The 16,990-nt window shown below is 33.8% G+C and overlaps 1 protein-coding gene across 2 annotated transcripts; it reads right to left on the minus strand.

Moving 5' to 3' along the window:
- Positions 1-8: 8 nt before the first annotated feature.
- On the minus strand, positions 9-5,023 carry LOC150031378 (protein N-terminal glutamine amidohydrolase-like). 2 transcript variants are annotated; one of them, XM_090309060.1, is made up of 5 exons: positions 4,814-5,023; positions 4,110-4,215; positions 3,068-3,145; positions 2,792-2,922; positions 9-1,864 (listed from the first exon to the last, which is right to left on the minus strand). In XM_090309060.1, exons 1-5 carry the CDS (start codon positions 4,885-4,887, stop codon positions 1,585-1,587), a joined length of 669 nt encoding a protein of 222 aa, XP_090165186.1. In that variant the 5' UTR covers positions 4,888-5,023; the 3' UTR covers positions 9-1,584. The 2 variants fall into 2 exon arrangements, with proteins under 2 accessions (XP_090165186.1, XP_090165187.1); XM_090309061.1 differs by having other exon boundaries at positions 4,106-4,215; positions 4,814-5,004.
- Positions 5,024-16,990: the final 11,967 nt, after the last annotated feature.

Genomic DNA, 16,990 nt, shown 5'->3' on the forward strand with positions numbered 1-16,990 from the left:
AGATATTAGTGAAGAAGTTGAACAACTTGCTGAATGTATTCAGGAGCTACACTCGTAAGTCATTGATCACCTAGAGAAAGCAACCTCTACATACAAAGCTAAAGTGGATATTCACAAAAGGCATGTTTCATTCATGCAGAGAGATCATGTAATGATATATCTTCAAAAGGATCGCTTGCCAAAAGGAGCCTACAACAAACTTAGTGCAAAAAGTTCAGACCATTTGCTATCCTTGAGAAATTCAGTGATAATGCTTACAAGATCGACCCTCCCAACTTCATTCACCATACACAATACTTTCAATGTTGTGGACATCTTCCCTTATCAAGCTCCGAACGAGTTCAAACTTTCAACTTAAAACTTAAGGATGAGTTTAGTTCTAAGGGGGGCGAGTTGATGTAGGGATATTAAGGGTATTTTGGGCATTTCTTGTAAAAAATGGTATATTGGGTATTTTTATAAAATGACAGATTGTATTCTCTTTTTAAGTTCGGTTTTAATTTTAGAATAGGTGTGACAAAATCCTTCTCCTTTGGGTCTATTTAAAGGAGGTTAGGTTAGTTAGTTAATTGGGTGTGTACAAGCCCTTTTTCTTTGGGCCTAGTTAAGGGGAACTTATCGCTCATTTTAAATTATTAACAAAACTTCAGCTCCAAGATTCTTCCAAGATTTCTCCAAGACTCTTTAGTCTTCACCAACATGGCCACAATCAACATGTAAATCAATAGTATCGTAAGGTTTCAAATTTGATTCACTTAAGACAAATAGAAGAGAAATTAACGAGAGTTTGTGCTTGGTCATTTGGAGACTCTTTAGTCTTCACCACGAGCAAATCTTTCCAAGTTATCCTTTCGATGATGAATTCTTGACAAAATATATCAAGAAAGAGCAAATCCATTCTTATTCCATCTAGCTTATTCATTTTGGTTGGTGAAACATCTCAAACTTGTATGGATTAACATACACCCACTAATCTTCATGTTTCGTTTCAATGTTCTCATGATCTAGGGAATTCTAAATATGGATTCTAACATCAAGTCTAAGCAACGAGAATCTAATAGAACCCAAATACATTGAAAGATACATGATAACATAATTACTAGATAAACCAAGTTTTTGAGGTACTTAGACCCTCCCAATCTTAATATAACCCTCGAGCCCAAATTCAATCACCAGAATATTACTTATCTTCCCTATTCTCCTTATGTCTATTTATAACCAAATTCCATAGCCAACTCTGCTAACTAATTACTAATATGCCCCCAATATCCTTCTAACACCCGAATATCATTCCTATTAGAATCACATGGTGGAAAAAATAAATGTGGTCATTTACTTCAAACAACCACCCTATTAACAAAGGTTAAATAAAGACATATTAAACAACTTGGACATTGTAATTTAAAGTCTTAAATGTAGAAAGCATGAGCTTCCCCCATACTTCATCACCAAGCAGGCCATGACAAAGCAAAGCATGCATCCATGGTCTTTAAAGTCAGCATGTCATTTTTTAGAATCATTGACGAACAATTAAGAGTTCTACATTTTTCAATGCAGTTTTTCGCTCATTTTTTTCAGAAGCAATCACAAACAGGATATCACTAGAACAAACAATGCATCAATGGTGTACACGAGCACGGTATGTGAGACACCAAGAAGACTATTTCCTAAGGAGTGGGAAACATGATAGGCTAAGCAGATCAGGTTAAATTGATTACTCATTAGAAGCTGATATTTACCTTCAGCAACAATGGCTTCATAGTCAGGGGGTTTAGCCATCCAATTTCCATTGGAATCTTTCATGTGCCTTCTATCAGATGCAAAATGACGAAAAAGTATTGGAGCATGGATGATTCTGAAAAGCCTGTCCCCAGAAATAGCACCTTTTGATTAAAATTTTGACGAACAGTATCAGCATTTTAAGCTTGAATTGCACTTCACAGAGAAAGGACCGTCTTCTATATTGAGAAACCTTTCCTAACATACAACAAGATCAATGCAAGACTATTTCTAATTCTTGACAGAAAGAGACTTTTACAAACAGTTTTAAGTAGAAGGAGAACAATATTGTGTTATGTCAAAATTAAAATTGAATCAGGATGGACAGGAATAACACATAGCTAACCCAATTAGTCAACAAAAACCAACATAAATATTAATTGCATGTTTGGGAGTGCATTTGAAATTGTTAAAGTCACTTTTGTCAAGTTTAAATAAAATTACTCCAAAATACGTATTTAATCACTCAAAATCAATTCAATACTTAATTTTACACTTCCAAATGCATTTTTCAAACGGTTAAAATTGATTTTGAATGATTAAAAGCATTTTTGAAGTGATTTTAAAAACACTAAAAGTGCTTTTATATATTTTAGAATCACTCCCAAACATGCCATAAAATACTTGTGCTTATAGTGAGAAGTATAGACACAAACGCCATGACACTTTGTTTTTATTGGAAAAACAAAGGACATAGATAGGACACACATAAAAGATAAAATAATTTTTTTCGAAGTATATACTCATCAAATCTCCTAGGAACTCTCCCGTTCAAGACTTCACTTGATGTGGTGCTCCTTGGCTCAGCTTCTAATGTCTTTCAAAGTTTCTAACAGTGCACTCGTGCTTACCAATGGTGCCCATGATGGTACTCGAAAAGTGAGAAATTTGTATCTCGTCACTTTTAAGAACACTTAGTCCCAAAAGTTTTTTGACCATTAAAATGCAATGACCTGATAATTGTGAACATATACATTAGAAAAAAAAATGATTTTTAACTGACAGGCTCTACCTTTGAAACTCAGGGGAGATTTGAAATGATGGCCTGATAGCTTGTGACACATAGCTGCCCAGAGGGAGAGGTAAAGGGAGAGTTGAGTCTAAATCCCACACTAAAAAAGGAAATTCACCTTCTTTCTTTCTCTGTCAATTGAAATGAACTCAACATCTCAAAAAGTGAAAAAAAAAAACAAGAAAATCTTGCAGCAAAGATCAAAATAAAGTTCTAATGCAACTCAAGTGATTATGACTCAAACAACAATTGTTAAAGTAGGATAGACCATCTTACCTGAACGCAAATGACATGGTAATCCCACAGAACAAGACCATCTGCTCTTTTGCTGGTTTTCTGATGCCAAAGGGGAATCTAAACAAATTTGTTTTAGGGGGTGGGGGGGTTAAACTTTTAATCTTGATTTCACTCAAGGAAAGATGAATTTAACAAGATTGTATCTGATGACCTGAACAACATGAGTGTACCAGGCTTAAAAATAATCTTGTTTGCAGAGCAAACATGTTTTTTGAAATAAGAAACAAAAAGAAAATTCCATGGTTAGAAAGAAATGAAAAGAGAAACAAGAGAAGTCGTTCAGAAACCCCTTGGCCAAAAGGTAAAAAAATCCCATCCAAAGTGGCAGCTACTTAAGAGATTGTGTAATTACAAAATTTGAAGGGGATCTCCAACAGGTAGCAAGAAAAATTATGAGGTGTCAAATATTTTCCACCTAAGAAGCATAGGCACTTTGGTTTGGCTGGCATGACCGTGCCCAACATGTGTCAAAGACTTGTACACTTCGACACTTGTTGGACACGTATCGGACATTTGTTAGTGCAACAAATATGTTAGACATGCATAGAACACCTGTTTAGTAGACTAAAATAACACATATATGAAAAAGAAAAAAAAATTGAGCGTGAAATACATCAAACTAATTTTTTCAGCATATAAATGCATCGATCCATTTACTTTAAATTTTCTTCTGGTATAAAAATGTATATTTTAATAAACGTGTCCTTGTCGTGTCGTGTCCTAAATTTTTAAAAAAATGACGTGTCGCCGTGTCTGTGTCATGTTGTGTCCGTGTCTCGTGTCCGTATATGTACTTCTTAGTTTTCCCCCATCTTCTACCATTCTAAACAGTTTTCCTATTTCTTTCTAACAAAGAGCATGAATACAATTTCTCTAGAATCATGGCATCATTATTGAACCTAAGGCTATCAATGGCCAAAAATTATACTTTGAATAGTAACAAGAATGACAGAGAGTCATTTAGCAGAAGTTTTAATCCTCAGAAATTGCCAAATTACCAGAGAAACAACAACATACGTGCCTGCTTCTTCTCATTAGAAATGAAAACAACAAAAAGATCAGCTTCCCGTGCATCACCCATTCTGTTTGTACATAATTTCTTGCATAAAAAATATACATTCTCCTCACTGCAAAATTGAAAATACAAAATACTTTTAAACTCTTCCTTTTCGTCGTTTGAATTGGCATTATCTGGTCCAATTCAAGGCTGTATTACAAGTATGAAACTTCACATTTGAAAAATATACCCTATACAATTCAAATATATATTTTTTTAAAGATACCACCAGGGAACGCAGGTCTCCTCCCTAAGGTTACAGTGTGAAACAAAATGATTCCACAATGATTATCAAATGGAAGAGCTCAATTTATATCGTCATCTTCCGACACAAAGTTGGTACCAAAACATATACAATTCAAATATTGCAAGTCTGCTCCCAACTAAAGTAATTTCGTCCAAAGTTCCATAAGAATTACACTATAAAAAGGGTATCAGAAGAATAAATTGGCAGGAAATTTTAGTATCGTCTTCTTCATTACATCTTTTTCCTTGGGTCATTTGGGATATTGGAAATTTTGGCAGCATATCGTGTTTTTTTTTTTTTTTTTGGGAAAAAATCTGATGAAGATTTTCCAAAAAACCATGTTTAAGAACAAAAAATTTTCACAGGAAGGATTGTTAAGGCAATGGGAGAGGATAAACTAAAAGGATGTTCGATTGATTACCAGTAGAAAGGCGTATGACGGAACTGAGAAACATCCAAATCACTTGATTCTACAGTTGATGTTGTTGAAGCCATGGCTTAATCGGCTAGTTGAGTTCCTTCAGAAATCAGTTCCCATTTTCCAGTGAGATTGCATTCAACTCATTTTTCTATAAGCACTTTTCAATGGCACGAGTGATTCTTGCAAGCGCACTCTCCCGTGAAATTGGGTCAAAAATGTTAAATGACGCATTTTTACAAAATAATGTCAATTGATCTTTTTACATCATCGTTATAATAAATTACGTAAATTACCCTTATCTTTTCGTCTTCTTAACCTTTTACTAAAATCAACCAAAACTAAAAACTCTTCATTCAAATTTTCTAAGCGTAACGTCTTCGTATCACTCATAAACTAAAAGCTCTTTAGAATCCATCATTTGGACTTGCAAACGATTCCATTGTCATCGACAAATCGACAAATCTTTCAATTTGTGCCTAAACATGTCTTAAATTGATCGGTAATGGAGCTTTGTGGGTCGTTCTGGGTTTAGAAATACTATGAACCTATGGTTTTGTTTTTTTTTTTTTTTTTCGATGTGTTCTGTGGTTGAAGACGAGTAAAAAGAGTTTGTGAGTGAGATAAGTGAGAGTGAAATCGACGAGAGCAATACTAGGGAGAGCGACACCAGAAAGGGTGGGTCGTTTTGGGTTTTAGAAATACTGTGAACCTATGGTTTTTTTTTGTTGGTTTTCGATGTGTTTTGTGGTTGAAGACGAGTAAAAAGAGAGAATGTGAGCAAGATAAGAGAGAGCGACACCAGAGGAGCGATACCAGCGAAAGCGATACCAGCGAGAGCGAAACCAGCAAGACTTAAACAAAATGTTTTTTATAATTTTTTTTTTCTTTGAAGGAGTTTACTGATTGAATCTTTATTTCAAGCATGAGTGATTTAAGATGTCAACACGTTTCAAAATACCTGTAGTCAACCGATTTTCCGGTCAAGTAACGAGTTTGGCCCACATTGCTAATGCGAACAAGACTGTGAAGGAAAAGCTTTCCCCAAGGTAGTTAGAGATGTTTAAGAGAACAGTTTTTTGGTGATTTGTAGATGTTGACATGGTGTTTAACAACCCAATTCTCCATCATATGTTGTTGAGAGAAGTGAAGAGGACGAGATCTGACGCAATCTCATTCTCTGTTTGTAGAAAGGTCATCACTTTTTTTAATGATGATTTTTTGTGATGATTGGTTTGTGGCGATCCCCTACGCGATTTTAGATCAAAATGAGCCGTCCTCGTATGAACTTGCAATCAAGTATTTTGGTAATCGAGTGATGAAGGACACCTTACATGTTCGTCTACTAGAAGAAAAATACGAGTTGGAGTTTGAAAATGATGAGGATGCTGTGAAGATCACGTTAGTCTACTATACTGAGGTTGCAATTATGGGAAAGAACAAACAGAAAAGTGTAGTGGACCTTAAACGTTTTAAGGATGTTCAAAACATAGAGTACTACAATAGTCTAGACTAGGGTACCATTATTTGGGGGAGGACATTTGATGCCCTAAAAACTGCATTGAATGATAAGAGTAGTCTATACAAGACGAAGATGAAAGGAAATAAAAATTACGTCGTGAAATACTATTTGTGTGGATTTCCACAAGCGTTCTTTCATTACCAACAATTCATATAGTCAAGTCTAGATGATCTTTCATTACCAACAACTGAAGTACTGCCCAATTCTGAATTCAATATTGCTAGATTGGTGTGGTCATTGTCTAGTGATAATGTTGATGGTACAATGTTGGTCGACAATGGAATATCAACCTTTTCCCGACGAAACTGATATAGTTCCTCGTATTGTCTGTCCAAAGTCGTACCCATTCTAATATTTTCGTCCTGATTCGATTTCAACGTTACACATAACTGAAGACTACTAAGCTCTTCTCGGAAAAGAAGAAAGCGAACATCATCATCATTCCTTATGTATTGTGGAGGGGCTTCATATTCAAGCTTATAGTTAACTCTCAGTATAAGATCAAACTCTGAAAAACTGACATTTGTAACCCTGTAAATGTGATATTTAAGTTCTCCATACCTCCCTTAATATATGAACTCTCATTCTCATCCCAATCACCTTCATATCGCACTTTTCTGTCATCCTACAAAGCAAGAGAACATTTTTCATTAAGTTATACAAGCAATTGAAGTGTACTCTCGCTCTCTCTCTTACTATTACTCTTTCTCACTCTTGTTCTATCTCTCGCTCTCTTTCTCCCAATACAAAATTTTGTAATGCTACATTTCCAGAAATAACACAGTAAAAATAATTAAACATACTCAAAATAATGAAACACCTTTCTGAAAAATCTGTTCCATTCTGAAAAAGCCTCATCTTGGAAATCCCCGTTCGAAAAATCTCCGTTCAACAAAACATCGTCGAAAACCAGAGAAGTAATCACCATTGAAATGAAGTTTAGAATTTAAATTTGAGGCTTTAGTTGTGAAAATTGTAAATTCATTCGTACACTAACGAGCAATCACATCAAACCAAGGAATTTTAAGCGAGAATGTCTAATCAGACGAGAGCAAGACTTACCTCGTGAGGCAATTGTGAGGGCAATTTACGTAATTTGGTATGGCGATGATGTCAGTAGAGGGTCAATTGACATTATTTTTTAAAAAATTGATCATTTGACATTTTGAACCCAAAAAATGGGTCATCCGTACAAATTTCCCCACTCCTAGAAATTTAAAAAAGGATCATTTCTTATGTTCGGGGGTTTTTTGAAGTCAACAAATAAACCACCACCGAGGAATATTTCTTTTAAGTACAATTGGAGTAGGGAATTCGAATCACGTACCTTGTGGTATTTAACACACTTGAATGCCAATTGAGTAGGAGTAAGTATTGGTCGGTTGGAATCAATTTTTCAATCAAATTGTCACCGAACCGACTATGGTAGGTTTAGTAAATGTTCAAACCAACCTCGACAATCGGTTAGTTTATCCTTAATTTTTTTTGAATTTTTATCAAACCAATACTGATCGACTCCTCTCCTTCTCCGATCGACCGACTTCAGTTCAATCGGTCGACTTGATTTTTCAATCTACCATGCTCACCCCTACAAATTGAACTATGCTCGGTTTGACATTGAGGACTATTCTTATATTGACCAAATTCATATAATTAAAGTTACAAATACTAAAATTGATAATTACAAATTATATAATTCAATAAACTCAAAGTACATAAACCAAAATAATATTTGAACTTTTTTCTTCTAATTTAGTGCCCAACAAGAGGAGTAAAAAGGTTCCGAGGATACGACATCTTTGAAACTTAGCAAGGGCTTATTTGAAATGATATGTGTTCTTTCAAAAAAAGATAGTCTTCAAAAGATCATTCCAAATAAATCCTAAAAGATAGTCAAACTATTTGAATTTTTATTATATCTAAATTAGAATGAGATAAAATATTTTACTATGATTTACATTTTTAAATGGGAATTCGATCCTATTCTAGTTTCTAACTCATAATATATATAGTACTTCTTAAGTCACATAAAATAATTGATACCGACAAGATGTAACTACTTAAATTGAGATTTCTCTTGAGAGGATTTGGTTTGTTTGTTTTACATATAGGTGTGGCCAAGACTAATTGTTGAGATGTATAGCTACAAGCACACCTTTCATTAAAAAAATGAAAAATGAAAAAGTCATCTTTAGAAGTTGGCTATTTGAAAAGTTTTTATTTCACATTATTTATGTGAAATATTCAACATTGAATTATTTTTCCTTAGCCAACATAAGCGTAGTTCAACTGGATAGTGCTTGTACTATCAATCTCGAGGTTTGAGGTTCGATTCCCCTCGAGTTGAGATGTCGACTGAGAGAAGTGGTGCATCTGTTTGCATATAGTTATGATCGGAATTGTAAATGTGAAACTTCACGACCTAATAATTGAGTTATGTTTGTATGAGATATGTTTGTACAAACTTTCACATAAAATCAATTCCAGTAACGGGGTTTTTATCAAACTCAGTCCAACTACTAATTTGGAAAAGCCCAAAAAGTCCTATGGTAGTTGAATCATGTCTTTACCAAGTACAATTTGGATTGATATCTAATATATCATTGATATACTACTGATATATTGATAGATGTTTGATATATTTTATATCAGGTAAATTAAGCAATACAATATTTCTAGACAACATATGAGTTTTTCCATTAAAAAAAAAAAAACTAGTTAGCAATAATTATAAAACAAAGCTTTGAAACTTTGCAAATCAATTATTGGCCAATATCAAATGATAAAATCAGCAAAATTAATATATAAAATATTAGGTATATCAATATATATTAGTTGTAGAACTGGTATACTAAATATTAAGTATATCAAATTTAACCAATTTTGTTGACAAGTTTTACTGATATATCAGTGTATCTCTTTTATAGTTATATTAATTTTTGGTTTATCAGTGGTTGCCATCTTAACACATCAATTTATACAATTGATACAAATTTGGTATATGAATTATATGATTGATATATAACTAATCTACTATAGATTTGGTAGATGAATTTTACATCTGACATATCATTAAAATCTGATTCAAAACTAGAAAATAAATTCGTCAAAACGTAAGTTACAAAAACCACTAAATGGGAAAAAAAGAACATTAAAACGAAACACAAGGATCCCTTATAATAAAAAAAGATATAAAAAGAAAATTGAACAAAAATTAAATACAATATATGACAAAAATAGATTTTAAAAAAAAACTAACATGCGAATAAAATCACAAAAAATACGTAATGATGTTCAAGAGAGAAGAAAGAACATTAAAAAAATTGAGAATACATACTAAAAGAAGATCAAGGGGGCATTTGGGGCACAGAGTAGGTTATTATAATCTGTGGGTTATAATAAACTGTGTGTTATTATAGTATGTATTTGGGATGCAGATTATTACAGTCTGATTTATAGTAGTCTGTGTTTGAGGTGGTGATTATTTTAATCTATGTTTTGTATATGAGATAATCATATTTTTGAAAATATAATTAAAACTATATATTCCACCAATTTATACAAAATTAATTGGATTTTAATTTATGTTAAAAGCTATCTATTTTGGTCATTTGGGAGGTACCTTAGTTAACATGGACAAAAAAAAGTACATTATATTAGGATGCAATTTATTTTGGGAGGTACCTTAGTACATGGATTATTAGAGACCAAAATTTACAAAATGGACAAATAATGGACAAACAGAGACCAAAATGGACAAACAATGAACATAAAATCATCCATCGGAGCCCAATAAGGATAAATAGTGACCAAAATTTACAAAATTTACAATCGAAAACATAGAATTAAATCAAAGCTATTGAAACTTTTGAGCTAAAATTGGAAAGAAAAAAGGACCTTATCATCGGCTGGGGAAGAGAAAGAAAATTATCTTAGACCTTTTCCCCCCTACCAAGCTACACAATGGATCCTTCAGCCCCTACCACTCTCCAAATGAAAATCTCCACCCTTACCAAGCAGAATCGTCCCTCAACTAAACAAATTAAACATCAGAATGAAATGATAGAATGAGAAAATCGAACGAAGTGGCAAAGGAAATCCTTCGTTTGGAGCGGCAAGGGGAAGAAGGAATGGATGCGTTTGGAAATAGAGAGGAAGTCAGATAAAACCCCAATCAGATCTAGAGAAAAGTATGCAAGAGGAGTACCACCATAAACGTAGATCTAGATCTATGAATGGTCAGACAAAATAAAATTACGAGCTTTAAGGATCCAAATCTGGTTTCAACAAAGATGGAATCGACGGAGATGAAGAGATGCGAAACCAAATCTAACGAGTGGTATTGACGAAGATGAAAGAGGCGAAAACCATATATGAGGAGTGGAATCGAGAGAGAAGATAGAGAGAAAAGGCAGATATGAGGAGTGAAATCGAAGAAAATGGAAGAGATGAGACACGGTCTGATTACTACATTCGATGGAAAAGAAAGAGCGACAGAAGAGATGAGCCAAGAGACAAGAGAGACGAAACCAAAAAGTTGCAAATAGTGAACACTGTAGAAATCGTAGGTTAGGAAATAGTAAATACTATTGTTAATTTTGGGTATAATAGTTGGAGCTCAAACATGATAGCCCACTCTATCCCACTCTAATCTAAGGCTTAAATAACCCCTAAAAAGTTAATATTTAAGTATACTAATCAACTAAAAAGTTGATATTTAGACACTTTAGAAAGTCTAAGAATAAAATGGTTACAAATTTAAAAGTTGGACAACAAAACTTCAAATTTAGTCCTAAAAAGAAAGGGGTAAGAAAGTAAAAGAAAAAAAATGATGAGATGAGAGTTTTAGAAAAAAAAGGGAAAAGTGTAAATAGGAGAGAAAAGAGAATGAAGAAAACAATCTTTCATCCAACTGAAGACAAGGTGACTTGTGAATGGAAGAAATACGCACTACAAGAATTTTGGGCTTTAATGTCGGTTGGAAAAAGTGAAACCGGATGTATAATGTCGGTTTTATTTTTTAAAAAAAGCGGATCTTTAATATCGGTTTAAAACCAACATTAAAGATCCACTTTTTTTTTTGTTTTTAAAAAAAAAAAACTCATTCTCCCCCCATTTTTTTTCATTTCCCGTTTCACTCCCCCCCCCCCCCCCAATTTTCTTTTCTAAATCCTATTTTCCCTATCAGCTACCTCATCCCTCCCATGACCAGCCACTGCACCTCCCTCGTTCTTCAGCTTTCTTCGCTCGCCGTCCGTCAATCGTTCTTCAGTTATTAGAGTGATTTACTCGTTATCGGCAATGCAAGAATCTGACACCATTAATATGGCTCTATTTTTTGTTTGTTCTTCAGGTGTACAGTCTGTGAAAGCTGTGAAAGCCGCGGAACTCTCAGTCGCATTGTCGTGTCTCGAATCAAGAACCGGAGTAATCGACCAGGGTGTCGCTGGTCTTTTTCGGTCCACCGATTGAGACCGTTTAGGACCAGAGGAAGACAATGGAGTCGAAGCAGGGGTTAAATTAGTGGACTAGAGAGCAATGGAGAGGGAAATCGTCGAGAAGAAGCCGAGGACGAAGTAGTTGACGAAGTAGAAGTAGAAGGCGAAGGCGAAGGAGACATGTACCTGGAAGGAACCTGTCTGCCTCTAGGTTTTCTTTGAAGAACCTTATTATCTCTCTTAGAGGGTAACAATGGAGGTCTGGCTTGGTTGTTTCTGAGGTGATCTTGTTGTTGCTGGTCATTGCGTTGTTGGGTTGTTGAAGTTTTGGGGATTGAAGTTGTTGCTCTAGAAATGGCAGCCACCATTGATGCAACAAAGCTTCTGTTTGTCCACTGTTCTGTTTTCTTTAGAGTTGGATACTCAAAACCCATGATCTCGATGACGAATGACCCATTTGCAGGGAAGAAGATTCAAGAAATTCCACAGAGAATGAGAAGGAATATGGCTCTGTTTTTTCATATTGATCATCTTGAATCATGTGTTTTGGCTAAATAATAGCATGTTGTGATGTCATGTAGTAGTGTAATAGCTTACGTGTGAATGAGTTATTAAGTGATATGGTGCATATGACTTTGTTGACTTGTTGAGAATGTTTGGTTGTGCATATGATTATGTTGGAGGCATGTTGTTACTTTATGTGTTTTGACATGAGATATGGTTTAGGATTATATGGTATAAATCATGCATTGGTGAGATTTTGTGAGAAGGGAGTTGAGAACCTTATGAACTTGTAAAGAAAATGTCTCAATGTTGGAGGCATGTTATTACTTTATGTGTTTTGGCATGAAATTTTTGTTCTTATGTTTACACCTCTCAACTGTTTGTGTAAATGTCTCAAAGAAAGCCAGCTATGGTTTCACTCCAATATGTCTCTCTGCTCCTAGATTTTGGCCTTTTTATGTGTCTATGGCCTTTGAAATTCGATTTGATTAATGGTTTTTTTGTATATGATACATTTGTTGAATTACTTGAAGTTCTAGTGCATAATTACTTGCTACCTTTTGTGATAACATCCTTAAGAAAGGTAGGAGTGAGAAGCTGAGTGATGAAGCAATTAAGGAGACACTTAAGAAGGTAATTTTTTCTGTGATTTGGTGTATCTCATTTGGATGTGTTTTTACTGTGTACTGCAGAAGTTATTTATCTTCTGCTTTCCTTCTGTGAGAGATTATCAATAGAAGTGTTATGTACATCCAAAGAGGAAGTTCCAAGGATTAATAATTTTATCCTTAAAATCCTTGGCCATTGGATTAAAGAGATCACTGATTTTGTGCAACACAGTTCATCCACGATTGATATTAATAAATCTAAATTGGCTATTTTATGGGGTGTTATTCGTTGTTGTCCATATATTGTTAAATTTCAAGCCAATTCATCCTTACTAGTGGACTTGATTGATGCATTTGATTGGCTTTGTACTGTTGAAGGTAAAGTTTAATCATCTAATATGAGAGTGGTTTATTTTATCTTATTTTCTTTATGACAGTGATATTGATTAGATGGGTGTATAAGATTATCATAATAAGTACATATTGCTCTTATACAACAAGTGGAAAGGTGCTTCTTCTAGTTGAATATGGTTTTGATATTTTGTTTGTTTTTGCACATGCATACCCAGACTAGATATGTAAGATATGGCTATGGTTATCTTTATTGCTTTAGTTGAGGCTACTACCACTTTTAGGTGCTCGGTTTTAGTTTTCTCTTTAAGAATTACAGTTGAATTTATTCATGCTCTTTTAGGTGACATATTTGGCGTCCCTAAAGAAAATTTGGAAAGCATAATTGGTGCCACCATAGGTTCTTACCTTAAGTTGCTCTCTAGTGAGAAGGCTGGGCTTGAAGAATTAAACAGACTTATGTACCTTGCCAAAAGATATAGCTCATGTTCACAAGTCTTGGTAGCTGTAGCTAATTATTTGGATTTTATTTATGGGTAAGTTGGAAATTTTGCATTCTAGACAATTTTTTCTACCATCTAATCATTATTTCATCTCCAACCTTGGTTGTTGGAAACATGTAGTATTCCCTTAACCGTGTTAATTGTAGGCCAGGGGTCAACAAAAGATTCTATTCTGAAGAGTTTCAAGCAGATAAGGTTGAAGATGTTGTATAGGTGTTTGCAGATAATTTGCGTCACCCAGATAAGGGAGTTTGTATATCTACTCTCAGAATATTGTGCCACTATGAGCCTTTGCGGTCTGCCTCCCTTACAAAGGACCCTTCGATTGATAACGAGATGGAAACTGAAAATTTCGAACAATATTTTGATGATTCAGTAGGCGGTGAGTTAAGTTTGTCCATGTTCCTTTATTTTCTCGTTTGACTTTGTGCTTTGGAGCTCTGGATTCACTATCTAATTGTGTCAAGTCCTTCATCATCTTCTCACCATTGAATCAACCCCTACTTCAATATATGCCAGCAGAATTATTATATTATTAATCTCTAGAGTGCAGATGGCCTTGTCAGCTAAAAGGATACCTAAAGAATAATTGTGTTTATTGTTGTTAAACCATTTTCTATTATTTCAAACCTCACGAAGATCAAAAGATAGCTACACGGTTGATGAATACAATGTTTAACTCGCTGAAAGGGAGGCCTGTTTAGATACCATAAACATAAAGTATACGTGATAAATAGCTTCTATCTTTGGAAAATTCCTTATCATATGCTTTTTTCTTTTGGCAGGGTCGTATATTTTAAGGCAAAGAGCCACCCCAATTTATTGCCCTCTTTCAATTTTTTGTGGAGCTCAAGGTGGTAGTCTTATAAAGCTTCTTTCTTAACTCATCTCTTTTGATTAGAATCACATTGTAGTTTCTTTTACAAGGTTCTGATGTGGAACTGAGAGGGTCCTTGAGAGACACAGATAACCATCATTTTCTTAATGAATTATGGTGTAGGGTGGCTTGAGCTCTAGTTACAAGAAACTCATAGCAGATAAAGCTTTGGCTAATGAAACTTACACGGAAGATTTTGTTGCCCTTATTAGGATATCACAAACATCCATTCACAACAATAAAACAGTGCAAATTGAAGTTGTACGTAGTAGTGATTTTGATAATTTTCTTTCTATGTTAAGTGTGATTTATGCTTTTTAAAATGCCTTTCAATCTTGCCTCTTGAGGTTTGAAATATATATGTGCATACATATTCAAGCTGACTAGAAATAATGTTATAACATTGTCATTGGTTCATGTTTCATGTTTATGCTGAAAGCCTGTACTAATTTGAGCCATTGCAAGTCTTATGGTAACGTCTCAACTTATGATTATCTAGGTTGCAACCTCACTGAACTCTACTGAGTGTTTGTCCTGCAATCTGGCTCTTCTGTTTTCTCTTGGCATGGAAACCAAAGTACATTCGAGCAGCAATAGTTAGCTGGCAAAAGCTGCAGAGTTTCTAAGGGTAAGGTCTCAAACATTTTATCCATTTATCTCTCTCTCTCTCTCTCTCTCTCTCTCTCTCTATATATATATATATATATATATATATATTTGAATGGATACAATCTTCCGTTGCATGTGTTACGCTTACGCCCAAACCTTTATTGTTTGTGATCCTTTGAACAACAGCGTTCAAACAAAGATGCCTTTAACCAGACACTGCTGAAGCTGGGGGGTCTGTTCATGAAGAATTATGAAGGGATCCATACTTACCAAGTGGAGAGGGACAATAAACTCATAATGTTTGTAAAATCATAATCTTTGTATTACTTGTAATTTGTGTTTTCAATGCCTGAATTATTGTACGCCTTTTAAATTATAATTCTATAGCAGAATTTGCGGATTAAATGTAATAGGTTTATAATTCATACATGAATAATATGTCATAGCCATAGTGTTCAATGATGATGTGTCATGTTATACCTTTTTTTTACTGAAAAAATGGATTTGGTAAGGGAACTTTAAAAAACGGACAATAATTGATAAAACGGACAAATTCAGACTTCAATGTCGGTTAAGAATTAAAAAAAAACAAGCTTTAATGTCGGTTGCAACCAACAGGCTTTAATCACTAAAGACCGTCAACCGACATTAAAGACATTCAATGTCGGCTGCAACTGAAATTGAAGGCTGTGTTATTGGTGTTATTGAAGCCCTTTAATGTCGGTTTAAAACCGACATTAAAGGCAACCGACATTAAAGGGCTTTAATAACACTATCTTTAATGTCGGTTGTCAACCGACATTAAAATCCGAATTTCTTCTAGTGACGGTAAAGTGTTGAGATGACGAGGACAATTTTGGAAGAAAAAAATCAACCATTTTTCAAAATTTAAGATTTTGTTACGTTTGCAAAATCTCAAATATGGAAGTTATGCTTGCAAACATCCATTTTGAAATTGCCACCCATCACAAATTCTTTCCGTAGAATGTATGACAACAACATTTTTAAGCATGAAGTCTATTCAAATAAATACTTAAATAATAAAAATTAAAGATTAGGTAGGGATAATAATGAAAATATTTGTAGTAGTTCAAAAATTAGTATTCCACTTTTTAAGACAACTTTTGGGTTATTTTACATTAATAGTTCTATTTTATAGTGTATATATATGTCAGAATTAAAGTTATTAAATCATTATCTTTTATTGGATATATATCATATCATTTAAAAGTAGGTTTTAAATTCACTTTGAAATCTATGTAATAAATATTAATATTTTTTCTATAAATTTATAGGATAAACAAAGAAAATATCACACTCTTATAATACTAGAATTTTTTTTTTTTTTAAATGCTTGTACTATTGGCAAAAGATATTGTTGACAAATATGTGGATAAACTTATTTTTTCATCAGCAATAGTTTTTCTTTCTTATGATGATTGTTTATGTGTAAGGAGAAACAACATCAAAATAAATAAATAAATAAAAGTTAATTCTGACCTCATTTTGTAACTGTTTAATTTTTTATTTTTAGTATTTAAAAATTAAACCGGTAAACACTCAATTTATCTCTAAAGGTATTGTTTTGTTTTTTATTTTTACTAATATTTTAAAAAATAAGTCAAAATTTGAAAACTAAGATCCCGTTTGATAACCTTTTTTTTTTTTTTTTGCTTTTTTAAAATTAAGCCTATGGGCACTACTTCCACCTCCAAATTTCTCCATTTGTTATCTACTTCTCATTAGTGATTTAAAAAACTAAGCCAAA

Source organism: Benincasa hispida, unplaced genomic scaffold (assembly GCF_027475165.1).
Source record: "Benincasa hispida cultivar pf3 unplaced genomic scaffold, pf3_genome.v1.1 HicScf1258, whole genome shotgun sequence".
Lineage (NCBI taxonomy): Eukaryota > Viridiplantae > Streptophyta > Magnoliopsida > Cucurbitales > Cucurbitaceae > Benincasa > Benincasa hispida.

What these genes read in the sequence shown, in the direction of transcription:
- LOC150031378 (XM_090309060.1), bottom strand. Translation starts at nt 4,887, where the DNA reads ATGGCTTCAACAACATCAACTGTAGAATCAAGTGATTTGGATGTTTCT. An exon ending in TTTCTAATGAGAAGAAGCAG is followed by an intron (nt 3,146 to 4,109) that starts GCACGTATGTTG and finishes AAATTTGTTTAG; the next exon opens with ATTCCCCTTTGGCATCAGAA. An exon ending in ATCTCCCCTGAGTTTCAAAG is followed by an intron (nt 1,865 to 2,791) that starts GTAGAGCCTGTC and finishes TTCTGGGGACAG; the next exon opens with GCTTTTCAGAATCATCCATG.